The 20746-nt window shown below is 35.3% G+C and overlaps 1 protein-coding gene and 1 long non-coding RNA gene across 6 annotated transcripts; one reads left to right on the top strand and one right to left on the bottom strand.

Moving 5' to 3' along the window:
- Positions 1–516: 516 nt before the first annotated feature.
- LOC136342351 (uncharacterized) lies at positions 517–14229 on the bottom strand. The gene is made up of 6 exons (XR_010732627.1): positions 14035–14229; positions 5890–7199; positions 5547–5616; positions 5272–5370; positions 846–1552; positions 517–784 (listed from the first exon to the last, which is right to left on the bottom strand). It is a non-coding gene; the product is annotated as an uncharacterized lncRNA (long non-coding RNA).
- Positions 1248–19855, top strand: LOC136342347 (rhomboid-related protein 1-like). Of its 5 annotated transcripts, none has more exons than XM_066288061.1 (5): positions 1248–1388; positions 16011–16231; positions 18210–18461; positions 18517–18727; positions 18886–19855. In XM_066288061.1, exons 1-5 carry the CDS (start codon positions 1323–1325, stop codon positions 19180–19182), a joined length of 1047 nt encoding a protein of 348 aa, XP_066144158.1. In that variant the 5' UTR covers positions 1248–1322; the 3' UTR covers positions 19183–19855. The 5 variants fall into 5 exon arrangements, with proteins under 5 accessions (XP_066144158.1, XP_066144156.1, XP_066144155.1 ...); XM_066288059.1 differs by lacking the exon at positions 1248–1388 and adding an exon at positions 4262–4462; XM_066288058.1 differs by lacking the exon at positions 1248–1388 and adding an exon at positions 4898–5171.
- The last annotated feature ends 891 nt before the right edge of the window (positions 19856–20746 follow it).

Here is a 20746-nt window from a genome sequence, read left to right as displayed (position 1 = left end):
GGGGGCGATTGCGTTGGCATCACGGAGAGATGAAATAAAAGAATTCTTATGAGAGCCTACTTCAAAACCGAGAAACAGCAAAGAACCGTGAGGTGTATTGATGTGAGTCAACATTTAAAATGACGCTTTCATTTGAGAATCTGGCTCACAAATTGGAAAAGAAAAATTCCCGACAACTATAAGGAAATTGGCTGGGCAGCATTAGCAAAAGTAAGAACCTACAAACACTTAGTGCAATTAACCATCAACGAAGACTTCTTCCACTACGATCTTGAAGCTTATGAAACTTGTTTCAAAATTTTTCCCCTAATTTCTCCATTATCTCCCAAAATTTTCGACTAATCATATGCGCTCTTCAATATTTTCAGAAAACATCCGTGAATTCGCGTCTCTCGTTCGAATACGTTTACCCAATTAATGGTTGCTGGATTGTCCGCATCTGAGTTTCTCGCAATATCTTGATCATTTGCGTGTTTGAGAAATAGGTTCTATCAGAGGTTTTATAAATGACATAACTTCAGTTCTAAATCTCTAATTTGCGTCCTTTAATTTGTGACATTCTGATTTCGTCCTCCTTGATATTCAGATTTTCCTAGATGAACCACTATCTTTCGGGTTGTGCCATTGAAAGTAGTCGTAGAGTCAAATTCCTAGATGTGCCATCGCAGCTCCTGAGTAAGCCATTTCTGATCCAGACACTCACGATCCATGTGACCCAAGAACATTCTCCTTTCTCTCCCTAAGTTAATTCAGGGAATTGGAATCGTGAATAGCAATGCTGTCGCTATAAATAGGAAAAATCGTCAAAGTTGTAAACACATAGACATTCCCATAATCTCGCTTACATCTTTAATCTCCCAGTGATACGAGGATGTTCGTTTGATTTGTTTACGACAAACATGCAGAAAATGCACGTCTTGCAGCCTCATCTCAACTCCGAACAACAGTTCCTAACCCACTCCAACTACATTCTTAAGGACCGTCACAAATAAACCGATCTGTGAATAACTGCACGTACTTTCTTTCATCTCCTCTCATTATAAATAGAACCGCTCAATCAGAATGCACCCTGTACTACCTGCTAATTGTTAACAATAAATTGAACTTAACGTGATTCTTTCTCTCATTAGTACCATAGCTCATAGCGTCGCATTCAACCTGTACTATACAGTCGCGAATCCGCGTGCGGCACGCGTGGTACTCAGTGCTGGTTATAACTTCTCGGAATTAATGCAGTGGTACCCAGTGAGTTTGCGGGAGTTTCTTGAATTAAACAGGATATTTTTTTATGAGTACTGTTACTCTAGAAGTGAATTGGAGCCATGGGTACCGGCATCCTGTTGTCCAACGAGACCGTTCGGTTGTACTACATGTCGGTTTTTGAAATGGTAAGTGCATGAGAATTTAAAGAAAAAATCATTTCCGCGATAACTAACTCACAAATTAGAATCCAAGAGGTCTTCTGGCTTTTATTTTATTATCGAGGACGATTGAGGTGACAAATTTTTCTCTGCCCACGGATGGAATGTGTTTTTTACGATTTCCCTGAGATCTGCAAAAAAGAAAATTCCATTCAGATAATAGTCAAATGTGCGAATTCAGAAGGTCATAGAATCATGGGGCCTGCTTTATCAAAGTCTCACTTGCCCTAGGTTAAGGTTGACTACTTGGCTCCTTACGTCGTTACACAACTCTTGCTATAGGGCAATAGCTATTTTTGATTCAAGAAACCATCGAGATTCACTCATGTGATTCAATTAAGAATACATGTGATTAAGTCGACCTTTTGACTTTGATCACAATTCAATTAATAATTAATAGTACATGAAATCACCGATTTGTTTCACGCCATTATAGTAGATCCACAGCGTGGAGTGAAAAATTTTGTAATATGTGAAAAAAATTCAGGAAGTTTTTGTCATGGAGAACCAGGTCTTGTGTAATCCAATCAAGGCCAGTAAAATTTAAGACCTCTTCCATGAAAATACACGAAAAACAGTTTCATCCATCGTACAAGATCATGGAAAATACTGAATCATCTCGGTAATTTTAAGCTTAAAACTTCAAATTATTCAGGGCGCTAAGGGTTGCAAGGCTGCAAGAGACTTGTGGCGCTGCAATAATGCTTAATTTTTCCACACGTTGGTTTTTTTATTGAGTTTTTATCCCTTTTCAGAGCTTTTGAAAACTTTGCCGCCTCGCTGTGTAATCCTAAGTTTATTAGAAAATGAAGAGAAAAAAAGTTGACGCAATGCATCATTCGGGTTTAGGCTTCAATTGCAAGTTTTTCAGATAAAGCTTTATTTTAAGGGAATATCTATAAGAATCCGACTATTTAATTTACCTTAAAAAGTAACTAAGACTAATTTCGTATTAGATCGCGCAATATTAAAGGCTCATTAAAGTTGTGAGGTATGACGAAACCAGTAAACTACAGCCGACTTGCAATTGTACGCAATAAACCTCATTATTATCGCACAGGATATTGAAGCAAAAATTTTAAAAACTAAAACAATTAAAAAAGCACCAAAGCATGAGGTTATCACCACCAACAGGCCTGTGCCTGAGAATAACATTAAAATGAGTCACGGGAATTTATTGTGTAATCTAGACCAACATCTCCGCGATGAAGAGAAGAAAGTAAGATTCATCCGTTCTTGATGAAGCAAGACGAAACTTGCTTAGCAGGAAAAAATACCAAATCATCGTTTTTGAAGCCAAAGGTCAGACAACTACCATTCAGGTTCCCTGAGAAAGCTTCGCGTATTGAAACAATATACGAAGAATAACGATTTTTTAATGTATTTGAGTATACAGATTGAACCATTTTAATGGGATTTTAATTCTTCTTTTTATAAGTACATTTTTTCTTTATTCGATAATCAGGATTTCCCCGAGTGTCCGCCGATGTTAAACGCATACTATATGCAATAATGTGTGTTGGCATGTATGATTACTGTATAGTATAATATGCAGAACTTAGAATGTGCAGGGTTTTTCTATATATTTAGATTGAGTCTCGGAAGCTTATTATCAGAGATGCGGAAAAACGTTAAACATGATGGTTTGTTGTGTTGCAGGACAACTCCTAAATTGCCAGAGGACAACAAGTGAACAAAAAAATAATAACAGCAGAGTTTCATACAAAGCTGGTAATTTTTAATGAAATCTTTTACATATTTTTTCATAATTTCTTAGGCAAGAAATTGACTCGCAGTTACCGAGATTCACTAATGCTAAGCTACTGGCCAGGTCATTCCCATAATGCTAATTCTTACTCTAAGTTTAAAGACATATAACTTTTGCACGATGTAGAACATCGACATACCCAGAAATTTCAACCGTTTTTCCACGAAATTTCGCAAATTGTTGAATCGAATGATGCCGAATTCAAATATAACATGAGCATTATTGCAAACTTGCCACTTTTCCTCAAGGTACCAAAACGTTCTTATTATTTATGTTGAGATGCTCAGTATGTTATTGATTTTTTGTAGTTCTATGAGGCACGTATCACGCCTATCTTCGATAGCTTTTGAGATAAGGTCGTCGAAAATCTCGTTACTTTTACACATTCCACGCATCGAAATAGCACAATGCAATTCATGCAATCCTGTCCTAGTTTTGGAAAATATACCAAGTGGAATCATTTTTAAAATGATCATACTTTGTGAATCTGTGAAATTTTCCTAAGGTATCGCAATAGGGCCTTATTGCATAGATCATTTTTATCTTTATCAGAGTCACTAAATTAATTGAAATTGTGCACAGGATCCAAGTTAAATAGAGTTTCGATATTTTAAGAAAAAGTGCAAACTTGGCAACCACGCACTAGGGCTCATAAATTTAAATGATTTTAAAATTCCTTTGGATTAACTAGGCAAATACTGTTTATGAAGTAGGTTCAAAGGGAGGGGGTGGGGTTAAATCTCGTTACTCAATTGATCTCAGGAGAAATGAATTTTAAAAGTCTTTAACTGAGAAATTGACTGTTGCATAAGACAAATTTATGTTCAAATTAACTTAAAAAGGATTTTCACTTAACTAACGGCAATTCGTTATTTCTGATTATTGTATAACGCACATCTTTCGCTGTATCACCGTCCAAAACATATTAATTTCGAAAATAAATCTCCAACATTCTCCCGTATCTCCAGGCTCTGAATTGAGCATGATCAACCTCAATTGTAAAGATCTTCGTTGAGAGATAACTAAATTTACATTAGCAGCAAATGTCTTAGTCACTTTTTAGTAGTATTTATCAGGCCGTCAAACTCGCGCCCCATCTGATCGAGCTCGTACCAGTATTCAGTGTACGTATTGGAACATGACACTTAATGGTGTTTCAAGTGTATTAGGGCTAACCGATATGGAGTTAGAAGTGAAGAAACCGACCGTTAGAATCCAGCCCATAATTGTGTATTATGATCCTCCAGAAGGGGTTGAAAACTTTCATCTATGTGTAAGTTGATTTTTGCACCATGACCATGTCAACATGTGTATAATAATGTATGTAATGATATATATATATATATATATATATATATATATATATATATATATATATATATCAATAAAGTAAGTTAAGGACTGAATTATCAAGGAGTGAAGTACTTTAATCTATTACGTATTCAAAACAAGCTTATCTGCACTACATTAGTTGCTGACTGGTGTAATGGACGTTTATTATTGAAGAAGATTTTGGTATTATTGACGAAAATGGTTTGAAGAAACCGTTCTTCAGTTTTTTTCCAATGGTTCTTTAATGTGTAGAATAAACATGTATGCTGTCTGATTAAATTTGTTCTTAAAACCTGATGGTTAATACTTAATAAAGCAGAAACCTGTTTCAATACATTTACGTAGACCTGTGCATCCAGTTAGTTGCTTCTTCAATTCAAATTTAAAACTCGTAATGTTAACGAGACAGTAAGATCACTCTTTTTGTGAAGCTCTTGTAGTTATCAAACTGTGAGTGTTAATGGTGAAATTTTGAACTCTAAAGTATGGCTGCTACAGGAGCGGCGATAAATAATAAAAGAATTAGTGCCAATAGTGCTGGAAAACTGAGATACCCCTTAAGCAGTTTACCAACCTTTTTGTCCCATAAAGATTCGGGAATTAGTGATAATGATCGTTTGAGGGCTCTTGTACTTAATGATTTTTGTTCGGTAGGTACTATTGCTTCCTTTTAAATTGTTTGTATTTTCTCATATTACTTGAAAGTACTTTTCGCCCAAAGGTACGTTAAAATCCCTGAAAAGTCGTTACCTGAGATTTCGACTGGTGATTCCATGAGCCGCATATCTGAAATAATAGACTTTGTTCGCGAGCATGCTTCGAGGTAGTTTCACAGCACGCATTTGTGATCTGCAAGTTAAAAGTTTTATCTAGATCATTTAATGAGGAGCCACTACGTCCTTGTTCCTTCACTAACCAAATTCCAACTTTTTTAACTAATATTTGAAGGATTTTTCACACCAAAAGTTTAATGGAGTAGAAGATCTATTTGTTAAAATTTCGATACTACAACCTATACTACCCACCTATCCTTCTAAACCGGTATCTGTTACCGCTTACGAGACTGCCATGCTGGACATTTTTATCTTGGACGCCCTGCAGACATATGAACGTTACAATATGCAGTACTGTTACCAGGGGCTTGAAGCATGCATGGTGGTACAAAGTGGTCAACATTTATCAATTTCAATAGTACTGTCCAAGATCAGAGGAAGAGCAAAAAAAGATACCGAGCTTTTGTAATTACTGCATCATTCAACGTCCAGAGATGTGGAAGTTTATCTTGTCTCCTACCCCGTCGCCTTTGACGATATCTCCCGTAATAGGGGGCGAAACGCCGAGAAACAGTACCGTTGAACCACCACTTACATGTCAACACTTCCAATGGCATATCTTCCGCTTGCGAAAGCCTTCACGGTCTGATTGGCCGAAACTAGATTGTCAGTGTTAACTTTCTTTATACCCCACTTCCATCTTCTGATCATTACACCAGAATCCCTGGAACAAATTGTATATCAGACATTTTTCCCTAAACGTGAAATGTATCAACTCTCATATCACTATTTGTGTAGAAAATTGTTTGATGAAGATTGGGGTGTTTTTTTATCTCCTAAATTAATTTGATTCACTAAGTGTATATATTTCTGGTTTGTCCTAATTTTATGACATTTTTCCGCACATTGATCTGATTTTGCACAAACAATACTTAATATTACTCTAACAGACGATTTTAGATAGGAAGAAAATAAAAGATGGCGAAACGAAAGATGAAAATCAAGAAATCCTACTAAGATCAATTAATGCTGATGGTTACTACAAAAATGTAATTTGCGAGATAATTATCATGTGCATATATCTTAAAACTCATTAAATTAGTACCTACTGCTGACCTACCACTACTACTACTGCACATACCAAAGGATTTCCCATAGCTCTCATAACGACATGTGGATCATCGCTGCAAAATCCCAAAGTGATATATTATTATTCGCATCTAATTAGCCTACATTTTTTATGACAATTAAATTTTAATAGTCTCAATTGTTGTATCTATAAGTGAATACGCTTACAGCTACCAGGGTGAGTCCAATGATATTCGTAACAGAAATTCTTACTGATTAGAACCCATTATCAAGTCAATAAGGCTCATAGCTAGGGGTCCATCTGTCCATCAGGTATTCCTTTAGGTTAGGTTTAAAGATGAACTCAAAGAGGCGCTTATTCACTCGGATGCCCGGTTTTTCACACTTCTCTGTTGTCCACTATACCCCAAGAAAAACCTATACTCGTGTCATTACTCATATGGGAATCACTGCTTGCATTATCTGCATGCCAGAACTACTATTAGTCTCGATGTGTTTTTAAAGCACAACTCCTATAAAATCTTGTTAGTGTCTGCCGGGCCATCAGTCTTCCATCGATAACGCGTTCGGCAAAGAACCATCGAATCTCCCATCTCGGTTTTTTCAATGTGAAGATATCAAAGTGGTTTTAGTTACTTCGGAATTTGGAGTGGACGTAAAATGGCTTCTGTCGCTGTCGAAGCAGGTACTTCTGTGCAAATCGAAGATTTTATGAATTTTCCTTATCTGAAGATAGCAACTGGTGAGGTCAAGGCTCCGCCACTCAAGCCACTGCTGCTCAGAACTTCTAGTGTGGAGATTTATGTGGGAAGTCTTCTGGAAAAGGTATTTTAGTTTGAAAATCTTGTACCAAAAGCAAAGTTCTATACTAAATTATTGATGAAAATTTGCACACCTGTTATTCAGTGTCCGCGAATACATTTACTTACAGTAGTTTATGCTAATATACATAGTAGTAGTATTAACATGAAAGAAAGTAGTGTTAAAATGTTAGATGAATATTCTTTGAATAAGGTCACATTTTGAGTCGGAGAAATACTTATATTCAGTCTATTATCCTGAAAGTTTCAAACTACGAAAAGGAATTGGGACTGTGCGAAGTTATTGACTTAACGGAAAAACGGGAAGGGGGGCGGAAATGAAAAACCGCTAAAAAATGCTACTAAAGTAGTCGTCTTTGTATAAATGGAACATCCCAGCAATTTTCCACATCTGAAGATCGCGTATGAACTCATATGCTCAAATTCCGCCATCCAGACCTCTGCTGCTGATATTCGTTGAATAGTAAAAATTTATGAAAGAAGTCTTCTTGAAAACAGTACTTATTTTTCAAGTTTGAAATACGTAGTAAAATACGAAACTTAACAACGATTATTCGTGAAAATTCGTAAAACCGCGAATCAATTTACATAAATAATCGATCTTCTACTTGGTACTTGGTTGTAAGTGACACGCTGAAAGCTTTATAAGTGAGGATCTAAGTGGTATTAAAACGAATATAAGCGGTATTAAATTGTTGACGAATAATGTTTGGAAGAGGTTAATTTCGATTATTCATACAAATTTTTAGATTTACAATTTGGATTTATTGAAATGTACCGTGAGCGTCAAAAAGGTCTGCGAGTTACTATTACTTGATCAACTTGCCTTTTGCTAGTTGTTCCATGCTCTCCTCACCCAATGTGATTTTAGAACATTGCTTCCTATTAGCTCTTTGGGTCATTTCGGCCCGATTACACTTCTTTTCGCCCTTTTTGTAATTGAAAGAGCCTCCCGAGGGCTGCGGACCTCCCCATGCTCGATTTATGCCCTTTTAAATTACGAAGCAACATTCCTCTTGCTCTTTCCAATCACTTTGTCTATGCCCTTCTGGTCACGTAATATAATATGACGGACGAAATAATTTCTCATCCTTCGTAGGCCAAAGTGGCACTTAAAGTCTATATGAGGCTTAAATTGACAATTCTACCGTGAATGAAAAATTGTAATTTAAAGCCGCGCTTTGATCTCAAATTCGGCTATGCCCCGCGAAGAATATGGGGGTTAAATGGCGCCTCGCGTTGTTACAATTAGGAGAGGTGATCTGTGCCGATCTTCTATTTCTAATCTGAACTAACCTAAGTTTAACTCATTCGACTACTTTGTAAGTTGTATAAGGTGTCATTAAACCTCTTTGAGCCGTAATAGAACAGTGCGTATTTCGAAAAATAAAAACGTTAGGAAAATGTACAGAAGAACCAGAAGTAAATAGACTAATAGTTAAGCATTCTTATTTTTATCCGCATGTTAAAGCTCCATAACAATATTATCGTCTATAAATAACATGCCACCTATAATGGTATTTCCTACTAAAATGTAAATTTCTAATTAAGTATTATCACACATTTGCAATCAAACACTTGCACCTACATAATTGGCTTCTATGCTGAGGACAATAATGAGGGGCATTCTACGAGCTCGACATGGGAAAATCATCGCATTTTTTAAACTTACAGCTCTAAATTAAATTGGTTGATTAAGTGCAATAAAACAAGACAAGACAGCTGTAAACCTCTAATGGTATTTCCGACCACTAGATATAAATTTCCAGCATTTTGCATTAAATTATGTCTAACTGCATTCTCAAGGAATAATCATTTTTCAAACTGGGAAATTACAAGCTAAAATTATCGTCTATTAATTAATAATATGTATATCAATAAGCAAAATTACGCAAATGCGCAGGGAAATGAACAGGGTGACGTTTTAAAAATTTGTAATGATCATATCTCGGGAATAGGAAAAGATTTGAAAAACTCCCCGAAACCGTTCTTATAATAAGTAAAGGAAACCAAAATGATGTACTTTAGTTAGTACCTACCCACGTCTACCTTCCAACCCCCAGCAACCCCAACTTTGTAATTTTAAATGGTAAACCCTCACGTGTAATAAGGGCAGACTAATATTAAACAAAGAAAAATTTAATCTTTTATTTAGAGATTTTGAAGAATTTAGAACTCTTCACATTTTTTATATCATAGTCACTGTGTCTAGCAAAATTAGTAAACTTTTTTATCCGGAATTGTACCTTTAGACGTTCATTTTGTTCATTTTGTTTTGGTACCTAGATCAATCAGGAAGTTTTTAACTAATATTATTTAATAATCTTTGAAATCTCATTAAAGTTTTAATTTTATTTTATTTTTTTCACAATTGTACACAATATTAAAAATACCATTGAACCTTTAGTTATTCATAAATTGGAAAACCAGGCGGACATAAAAGGAAATATTAAACGAGGATCCGCTGCATTTTTGATAAGACAGTGCACCTCCTCCTCATGGAGTTCCAGTTAGGCAATGGTGAGATGACCATTATTCAAATAAATGGATTGGTAGACGAAGCTCTATGAAATGGCCATCAAAGTCTCCGGACCTAACGCCACTTGATTTTTTATGGAGACACTTAAAATCTGTTGTTTAAAACTCAGCCTGATTGAATTGAAGAACTTACGAGAATGAATTATTCAAGCATGCCGGGTTATCTCAAGGGGCACTTTGGCTAACGTTCATCAGAAATTTGAAAACAGGCCTTACCATTATCTGGAAGATATCGGAAATCATTTTGAACATTTAATTAAATAAAAAGTATTTTTATTGACTTAATGATTCGATAATTGCCTGAACAAATGTGATGTTAGTTAACACGATCGTAAAACATTTTTAAAGAGCTTTAAAATAAGCTATAGTGGAGGGTTGCCATTTGAAATTACGAAGTGGGGGTGTCTAGGGGTTAAAGAGTATATGTGAGTAGGTGAGTAAGTACATAATTTTGGTTGCCCTCACTTATTATAAAAACGGTTTCGAAGAATTTTTCAATTTTTTTTAAATTCCTGGGATGTAGCCGTAGCAAATTTTTAAAATGTGACCTTTTGTATATAGACAGGTCAGGTAGACACAATCAAATACCTGAGATGAGTGCTGTATTTCTTTAGCAGATAAATCTTCAAGTTTTTTATTGATTTGACTATATATTTTCCAAAGGTTGGCTAGTTGATAATCATATCAATTAAGAACCTTTTAATCGATATCGGGGAATTCCCATTGACATCTACTTTAGTTCCATCATGACTCACCTTAACCTGAATCCTGTTTTAAACCGACCCATGACCAAACTAACAATACTAATTAAATCTAAATCCAATCCTGTACCAGCTTGTCTAAACAATTTATATATTCACTGGTAAAAATCTTGGCTTTTTCTAATGCTCCAGACTCACTAGGTACAGTATCTGGTGATCGGTCCGGTTTAACGAGTAAGCTTTACGTTTCGACGTCCTAATTGAAGGTTTAGTAATTGTTCAAATAATAACGAAGCTTTATTGAATGGATTTGTAGTATTTTAAAGTTCTTTCTTAAATTTTATATCTTCGCAAGATAACTTTGAGTGATTTTTTGATGCTGGTGGGGAATGCAGGAAGGGCGCGTTCTAAGGAGGGCCATCAGCCACAGTGCAAACATGTATAAAAACGTTTTTGATAAGGTATGTTTCCTTTGATTTAATTTAAAAGTTTTTTTTTAATTTAATTATTTACGTATGTTAGTGGTGTGACAATGAGAGTAGTACTCAGGAGAACTTTGCATAGCTAAATAGTCGGTTAATGGTATTTCAAGGACGACAAGCATTAAATTATGAATTTTTAGTTTATTTATAACACCGTGGTTCCTGTTGGTTTAGCTAATTTGATTTTTTTTTAATCTCATAATTTTGATGAAAGAGATATTTTTTATGTTATGGTGACTGGAAAAAAATAGTATCAGTGGCGTGGCTACTCCAAAGGATGAGTGCAGGTCTGTAATCAACTTTTAAAAGTTGTGAAATTAGTAGGCAGATACTGAATATTAGACAATTAAATTTACGTAAATGTCTTGCTTCACTAAATCTTTAATATGAGCAATGAAATTAAATTTGCATATAAAGAGTTTTTCATAATAGGTGGGCAAAAATTCAGGCGGTGAATTATTGGATGATTTTAAGAAAAAAAATTCATATAAACATGAGTCCTGTTTGGCTTCCTATCTCAAATGGAACGACAAGAAGAAAAAAAAAATTCTCGAGTTTGCGAATAATTACCTTATACCTTCCCCGATGAAAACGATTAACGTTAAGGGAAATACCCAAAGGGCCTTTTTTCACGAAGATAGGCAGCATTAAAAAAATATTTTTATTTTTAAAAACTTGAAGCGTATGACATTTTTCGTTGAAAATGTGCAGGATCCCATCAATGAGGATGCCACTGGCGAAGTTAAAAACATTGTTTTTCCCTTAAAAGGCGTGTCCCTACATTTATTTTACGCTCGCCAATTTTCATGAAAATACATAATGCCGAAACGGACTTGGTAAGAAAAAAACTTTTCAATTTTTTTATCTCCATGGATTTTGGACGGGGAGCGAAAACACGTTAATGTCCCCAGGAACTTTTTTTTTAAATCATTCTCAGATTCACCCCCCAAATTTTGAACACACTATTGTGAAACACCGGGTATTTATGGGGGAAATTATTTTAGTTGTTTAAATTACGAAAGTCCGAAGGCATAAAATTATCATCTGTTTGCTATTAATCAGTACAATTTTAATGAACAACCATCATCAAACATTCGTCACTTACACTTTACTAGGCCGAGTTAATTAAACTCTCCCGAAGTGTAACAACATCGTAGCTTCCGTAAACATTCCATTAAAATTATTCAATAATACTCCAGTCCTAACAACTAACTATTACGGAATAATCAAATGTGTTTTATCTGTTCGGCTTTTATTGCCTGCAGATAATGGATTGCTTAATAACGCCGAGGTGTATGTTAAATGGCGACACGGATCTTATTCAGAGTTTCAAGGGCGACTTTGCTGCAACAAAAATGTAGATCAACACAAATTTCTAACAGTTTTGATGATACTACTTTTATAGGTATTTATCAGGAACATTCCTGTTCAGATGAATCAGTTCAGCTCCACCTACTTGTCGGAAAAGCACGTTGCTATGCCTTATTGTGCCGATGCTTAAAATGAAAAATGAGCCGAATACTTTTGGAAAATAAAAAACAAGTGATTAAGCATATGCAGAAACTTTTTCTTTTTTCGGTAGCATAAACATTGAGATGCAGAATGTTTAAGTTTACGGTCGGCGAATGAAAGAGAATAAAAGTGTAGCAGGATTATTATCGCGCATAAATTAAGTAGTGAAGCTAGTATTTTACCTCAGTTAATTTGGGTGTATTTACAGAGAGATGCCAAAGGAAAAGTGTTTTTACAACTTAAAACGAGTTCATTTTTAAAACTTTTCACGGAGATTACTGCTCGTTCTACGTAACCAATAAAATTTTTTGGTACAAAAAATTCTTTATTTTGGAACGTTTCCGAGCATATCGGCGAGTTTTGTGATGCGCACCTGTATCGCGTTATTTACATCTTTATTACTCAAGAAAGAAAAATCTCTTTGTTGACCACCGATTATACATTAAACAATTTAATTAAAGTCACGTTCTAATCTATGTTGCTACTTGTAAGTAACACCAATACTAGAACCATGCACATCCATATTTGGCAGATACGGCGACGGGCTATTGACTTGATGTATTGTAACTGGCTGTAATGGATCAATCATGTTTGGGCCTCGATGGAACGGGCGTGTTATGATACTACAGCGTTCGCATTTTTACCATAGAAGCCATTTTCTGTGAACATTTTTTGCCACAATTCACCTCTGGACGCAATTGGCAAAAGAGTAGAAAATGTGATTTTAAATGTGATCTGTGCAGTTTAAGAACAGATTATAAATGGCAGTTTGCGAATTAATTCAGCGAAAAGGAAACCGTATTAATGCAGCGAAATATACCAAATGAACGCACGAAGTCGTTCCTCTTAAGAATCATGAAGAATCTAAATACTGAGAAACTTGGTCACGAAACAATCGTATTCAGATGCCAGTTTGCTGGAACATTCTGATTAACGTGAATCCATAGTTTTCAGGAATAGTAAAGTTATCTTATTAGAATTGAGTTAAACATGACGTTAAAGGAGATATGAAGCTAATCGGGGAATAAATCGAATCAGCACGGACCAAGGTTCACCCTTTTTGCTAGTGGACCTGGTGATCAAAATCATATCGAGCAAATGAAAAATTGTCCTACAAACGCGAGCCTGTCGGAACTCCCCGAGAAGGGGATCAAATCCAAGGGCGTAATCTTAATGAATATCTTAAACTTACTGTGGATATGTAAGTTGAAATTGAAGACGAATTAACCAGATTTATCACATTTAAGTTCGTCCAACAGTACTTGGACATAAACATTATTCGATTGAGCGTAGTGAAGAGAACGCGCGTTGGAGAAAAGTGAAACGTTCCTGGAAGTATCAGTTAGCGGAAAACTTCGAATCCTGAGTCCATGAATTTCCAAGAAGAATGAAATTACGAGTCCAGACTCGTATTGAAACCAGTCACGTTCTAATACGAGTTTTTTTACTCGTACTGTAACGTGACTATACTGTGAGATGGCTCTAATGAAGAACTAAACATTGCGGTTCCTAAACATGCGATCTTCCATGAAAAATAGAGGTGGTGTTACGGACATAAAATATGACGATGACAAAGCGGAAACTGATCAGGACTTACTGCAGATAGAGGATCCAGTCAAATGAAACTTCACTATTCAATACATAATGCATACAGGCAAACGTGGACAAGCTCCTCAATCATGAATAGTGTTCGTTTCAAATAAATAACCAATTGACGTCATTTTTGCTCGTCAATCTTAATTACAAACAATACACCTAACAAGTTATGTTAAATAATACTTAATTAAAATTACTTCCTTTACTGTTTTACGCTATAATACTGTCTTGACATGGGCGAGATTCAAATCCTAAAATTTTGTATGCGATTATTTTCTCAATTATATCATTAGCGTGTCACATATTTTCATCCTTATTATCAGCAATTTCCTATATATTTCCTGCACAACAATTCTCTGGTTAATGAGGCTTTCACCAAATTTAGATCAAAAAGTACATGTCGGCGAACTTTGTGTCGTAACAATCGATTTGGCACGGACTTATTATAATGGGTACCATTCCGGTTTACTTGACACATTGTATATTAAGATAGGAAGTAAAGGGGTTTTTCAGGCCTGTCGCCACGCTATGACGCAATTTTTTTGTTCTACAGTTTCGACGAATAAAAAAATAAATTGAAAAAATTTATATCCTGTTCAGGTTTTTTCAGGCAATTTTTCTAGGTTAATAGGAAAATTGAAATTTCCTAGTAAGTAGGTTGACCGCAGAATCACGAACTACAAATTTATTTTTATTCGTAATGTTCTAATATTGCTTATTCATATACGCGCCTTGACCATGGTAAAGTTATTTATAACTAACCCACCATAAATGATCTGGCGTACTCTAAAGAATGCCAGTGCCATTCAACTCGTTTGTGTAATTTTCTACTGAAAATGTCGTTACGATTTTTCAGCAAACCAATTAGATTAATTAATGCGAGAAAATGAGCCGTATTAAGCAGTGAATCAATCATGCACGTCCTAATGATTGAAATCCACATTTCTGGCGCCAGTGGTACATAATTTGCGTGTCGAAAACCGCATTTTTAGCACCTTGAAAAGTAATATAAATAATGCCTAATTTGTCCAGCTAATCTTGATGGCAATGGTGAGTTCTTAACTAATTACTCTTAATCTCACTAAGGTCAAATTATTACTTGCATCGAGTTTTCCCATGAAGAGCATGTTGCCCGATAAACATTGCCAACAACAAGTAATAAAGAGCAAAACACTAGGGCACATAACAAATTCGCACTTATTAACGCTTTTATGGCTCATGGCGATGCCACCAATCAGTAATAACCAGAAGAGGGTCAGGAAATCATAAAAATAAATCAACATCGCTCCTTATCGAGGGATCAAGTTGCTCGCCGGGTGTCCTAAGCGTGAAAGCGAAAGTGAATTGAGGCTCCTCTGAGACTTGATAGTTTCTGAGTCGCGGGCTCCTCCGAAATCTCGAAGTTACACATTATCTACGTAAAATAAATAAATTGAAATTCCTCTACATTTTAGACGTGTAAAACATATTGCTTTTTGGGTACTTTATTACTTCTGCGATGCAAAATATTACTCAAAGTAAAATGAATGGGAAATTGTCCTGCTTAGCAATTTCAGCACGTAAAAGTTGTAAGTTCGCAACGAGCTGAATTTCAATCATTCGTCTCCTTCGTGCACAATTAAGATAATTTGATGATTCAATTTCTCGAAACAAAGGGGACAGGGTGGACTTCGATCGTTTGTGAAGAATTTCGTAATTTTAACACATAAATTAGTGACAACTTCTGATTAAAATTTTAAAATATATATAGTTGAGGGGCTTGAATTGAATTAAGGTGTGTGTTTTCCCGAGATTTAGTGGGAAAGGCTGCGACACTTGTGCAACAGCAAATTTTTAATTTTCATAAAATGCGGGTCAACAGTCACACTAATTCACTTCAAAAAATCACTTACAAGTGGCAACTTTCACCTGTTCACACGACACATCCAAGGCATTTTTCTCATTTGCAATCTCTGCAATGTGATACCTTTGTTTCAGTGTGACAAAGACCGGGACGGTTTCGTTAGTCTGGAAGAGCTCACGGCTTTCATTAAAAGCAATGAGCAAGTCAATCCCAGTTCCGGACCCCTTACGCCCATCATCGTGAACAACTACCAGAGGTTTGACCAAAACCAGGATAACAAATTGGACTTCGAGGAGTTCGTCGAAATGATCACCAATGATGGGTTCCTTAAGGATTTTACCAATCTTGGAAATCGGTAAGTTGGGAAACGTGAATAACGAGGTTTCTAAATTAAGAATATTTGAGGTCTATGGTTTATTGTTAAGCGATGTAGCTACAGTTGAAGTAACTAACACCTCATTGCACAGGCAACTTACCATACATTCAAGTACAGAAAATACTAGCGGATCTCGTGTTTTAGCCAAAGTTTACGTGGTTAAGTCCATCGATTGTATTGGGAAATTTGTGTTTAATGAAGCTCGTAGAATCTTATGGCCAATGTTTCCCGAACAGTCTACATGATGAGAAACTCTGACATTGTAACACTTTCGGCAATGGCTAAATAGGCCGAATGATTACAAATAGAACGGTTTTCGGGATATTCCATTCACTTAGCCTTTAAAACGAATTCACCATTGGTAAACATGAATTCTATTTTTCAGTTGTACTTCTCAAGTAAAAGGACGATGCTTTTTAAGAAACTGATTGATGGTAATCCCCAACTATGTTTCGAAACATTTCAACATGTCTAAGTTTATGCGATATTTCATAACATTATCATGGACTTAACTTGCATGTCTTCTTTCTCACGGCTGGTATTTAATTCTTTAAGTCCGAAAGAATCAATTCCTCATCCGAAAGGCATTAAATTTCATGATGCACATCTCGCGATATTCCACAGGGCTTCTCATCAAAATGATGACTCAATTTACCTATTTATTTTTTATTTCCGATTTTAGAGCAAAATGTTAACAAAAAGTGTAGTCAATAGAACAGATTTTAACAGGATCTTAACGGAATGTTCTGATCGTGCCATGTCGCTCGGAGCGTCAAGTGCTTGTTATCATATTTAGAGAGTTCCGTGCGCTCAGCTCAAAATGGTCAAGTGCAGACACGTTATTATCTTAGCTGAAACGGCGAAAGTTACAAAATCGGCTAAAAAAGTTTTTATTTTTAGGCTCTTTTTATACGCCGAAACTTTGCATTCCGGCGTTGCCAGTTGGCTTGTGCTGTCCAAAATTTGACGAAAAATATAAAATTGGTCAAAACCTTCAATCGACAATATTTCAAAAACTATCATGTTCATCAAATTAATAGTATGATAATTGTTTGATTTTGGTCCAATGAAAATCAAACTGGTTAAAAACCAAAAGATAAAGTTCACCACGATTTACTAACCAAAGACCAATTCATATTTTTCAATGCAAGGACATCTACGACTTTAAGCTGTAGAGGAAAATCATATATATGTATGGGCAACCTCTAAATCTTAGATTTTCTTCAATTTTGAAAAATTTTGATAAAAAAAAACATTATTTTTAAAATTAATTTTGCGAAAGAAACTCAATTGCTACAAAACAATTAATTTCAAAGTGAACTGCAACTAAAAACATTCTTTTTCTATGTGAGACTTATCTAATTTCCACTTCAGCTGCATGGTGTGAATCAACATTCAAATCAACTTCAAATTCAACATCCCTGAGACGTATTTTTACAAAATTAAAAAACTGTGGCCTTGTGGTTGATTTCCATAAATTGTACAAAGACATATGACGATGAGTCAATCGTATCACAATATCGCCGTGAGGCATCCTGGTATTCTTTCAGGAAGATCTCAGATTTAGTTCGTGCTGCTTAAGATCCCTATGTTGTTCAGCGAGAACCTTGAAACTGATGCTTTCAAATTTACTTTGTTATACTTGATATGATATTGAAATGAGCCTGTTTTTGATACACGAAACTAAAAAAATTCCTCGTCACAAAACGTCTTGGTCGGCGTCTGAATTTCCACCGGGAATTCCCCCTATTTTAATTCCTTCAAGCGCGTTTCCGACAACTCTTCAAAACCCCACAAACCTTGAATTTTGGTACTATAATTGAAACAAAAAAAAAGTTCTGCTAGAGTAATCATTACATCATTAGCGAAACAAACGCAACGTCATTTTTCGTTTCGACATATTGCGGTCACTTTCTTTGAGTTAATTTATTGCTATAGGAGAAACGCTTTTTTCCAGATACGTAAAGTTCCTAGTTGTACCGGTATGTCGAAAGCAACGAATCAACAAAGTGCAACTACAAAGAATGCATACTATTACCGGAATGTACGAGAACGAAGTCAAGTTCAAACCGACTGATATTGGCATGATTCTCTTGTCCCTCATCCAGATTATCCTATTCTACAGTAATTACAAGGAACCTCTCATATTCAAGCACGACAAAAGGCACGAAGTTTGGAGATACATGACCTACATGTTCACACACAACTCGTAAGTTTTTGTGTTAATTTATTGAAACAGAATTAAATTTCTACTCATTTTTCAGTCAGCTCCATCTCCTATGCAATGTGCTGATTCAGCTTCTTGTGGGCCTTCCTTTGGAGATGGTGCACAGCTGGAGGGTGCTAATTATATATTCTGCAGGCATAGTAGGTGGCTCTCTCTTTCAATCTGTGGTATATCCTGGGGACGATTTAGCAGGTGGCAGTCCTGGGGTTTATTCAATTTTCACCGCCCACATAGCTACAGTAGTTATGGTAAGCACCTTCTTCCCTCCCATAACCCCCAAATTAAGTTTTATAATAGTTTTAAACTTTTTGTTTCGTGTGTTATAAATTTTAAATTAATAAGATAAAACGCCTTTATCAAAATCTATTAAGCACATTATGTTCACATTTATTTTCTTTCATTCCAGAATTGGAGGGAAATGAGCCAACCTGTAGTGCAATTCATCATCTTCGTCACCTTCTTCATCTTCGACACCCTGTATAATTATATCGCTTACAGAAACCAAGGTAACATCAGCTACATCTCTCATCTTGGAGGTGCTATTTGCGGCCTTTTGGTGGGGGTCAACATTCTGAGGAACCTGAGAGAAACAAGGGTCGAAAAGATCATTTGGTGGATCTCCGTGGTGTTGTACATAGGCCTCATGACAACTTTTATTTGTTTAGAGGTGTCTTTAAATGTGTTTAAGGTGCGCGGGCCCTAGTTGAATTGTATTTTTTTAAATCCCTGTATATGAATCCGATTATTCATTTGACTGATTGCCTTTTAGTTTAAGAGTGTACGAAATATGTGTGAGTGTTATTTATTTATATTTTGTGTGATTGTTGGTTTGTGTGTTTCGCGCCTTTGAGATTTGCCATCGTTTTAAACAGGACAGAGGGCTTCTATAGGCAATTTTTGTAATAAGAGGGAACCGAAAAAAGACAATAAATATAAAATATTTTTATTTCTTTTAGTTTAATTTTGCAAGTCAAATTGGGGAATTGGGTTTGTGTATAGATCAATAATGCCCATCGACTATTCTAAGAATTAATGTATCAATTTGCGCACTTTCCAGTACTATTTATTACTGATTAACATTTAATTCTGGTTCTGTTTATTCTTAAGATTTTTTTCCTGAACTAGAGTTTTATCATTCAGGTAAAAAAGGGAATATCACTCAGTGATCTGCCACATCAGTAAAGTTAACTTTTATTTATAATTTCTATTGAATCAATTATAATTTATACTTTTTGTATTTATTGTGATATTTTATACTTAATACATTGTTAACGAAGTGAACTATTAGGATTTTCTTCCTATATCTATTTATATTGATGTTCGTTAAAATTAGTAGCTATTATTTAGTTTATTCATCAAAGTTTTTTCACAAGGAATTTCTTTGTTTTATTTCAATTTCATTCGTAAATTATTCACATTATTGATTTATGGTTACTTACAATTTACGATAAAAGCCAATAAGTGGTAATCAAAATGCATTTGTCTTGCGGTATAAGCAGATTTATTGGTATTTAAATTGATGGGTTCCCGAAGGTAGATAATTACATTTGAAATTCAATATACTGACAGAGTGTCGATGTGTACGGGTAAAAATGTTATAAAACTGCAGTTTTTACCAACTTCATTTAAAGGACCGTTTCATTCTCCATCGAAAAATTAAATAAAAACAATTCTTCATAAATGTATAAAAATTGGCATTACCTTCGCTAAAATTTTTAATGGGAGTTTTATATATTTGTACGACTACTCAATGGTACCACTGGCGATTCTGTGAAAGTCCATGCTAAGACCGTCACTTATGTAAATAATTAATAATGGTAATAAAAGAGCTGAGACGAGGAAATTCCACGTCAATTGCACGCATAAGATAAAAGTACCTAAAACTCAATATCGCATAAATATTATTGGCATTATTTAGCTAATTGCATTATAATAATTAACATCGCGATTACAATGTAAACAAGAAATTTGTCACCAATAGACTCAAGGCTGAGGAGATCCTCAGGAGAGCTAGCTCTACGCTATATGCGGCTTTTACTTTTCCTATACCTGACATAATTCTAGAAAGTAATCTTATCATCACAAACTAATCACAATGAAATCTTATAAAATTTCAATTTTTGTTTAAATGGCTCAAGAGATGCCCCAACTAATAACATTTGGCTTCTTTACGATATTCGACACCCTGTATAACTACTATGTATGTGGAAAAGATGGCCGCGTTAGTTATATATCACATTTGGGTGGGGCTATAACAGGGTTGTTGG

Source organism: Euwallacea fornicatus, chromosome 12, assembly GCF_040115645.1.
Source record: "Euwallacea fornicatus isolate EFF26 chromosome 12, ASM4011564v1, whole genome shotgun sequence".
In the NCBI taxonomy this organism is placed as follows: domain Eukaryota; kingdom Metazoa; phylum Arthropoda; class Insecta; order Coleoptera; family Curculionidae; genus Euwallacea; species Euwallacea fornicatus.
The sequence above is the reverse complement of the archived record's forward strand: the minus strand, read 5'-3'. Positions and strand labels throughout refer to the sequence as shown.

Bases quoted from the DNA above. Each gene is read 5' to 3' on its own strand.
- LOC136342347 (XM_066288058.1), top strand. From the start codon at position 5,007: ATGGCTGCTACAGGAGCGGCGATAAATAATAAAAGAATTAGTGCCAAT. The intron at 16,232-18,209 runs GTAAGTTGGGAA...GCTTTTTTCCAG, and splicing joins TTTACCAATCTTGGAAATCG to ATACGTAAAGTTCCTAGTTG. The intron at 18,728-18,885 runs GTAAGCACCTTC...CTTTCATTCCAG, and splicing joins ACATAGCTACAGTAGTTATG to AATTGGAGGGAAATGAGCCA.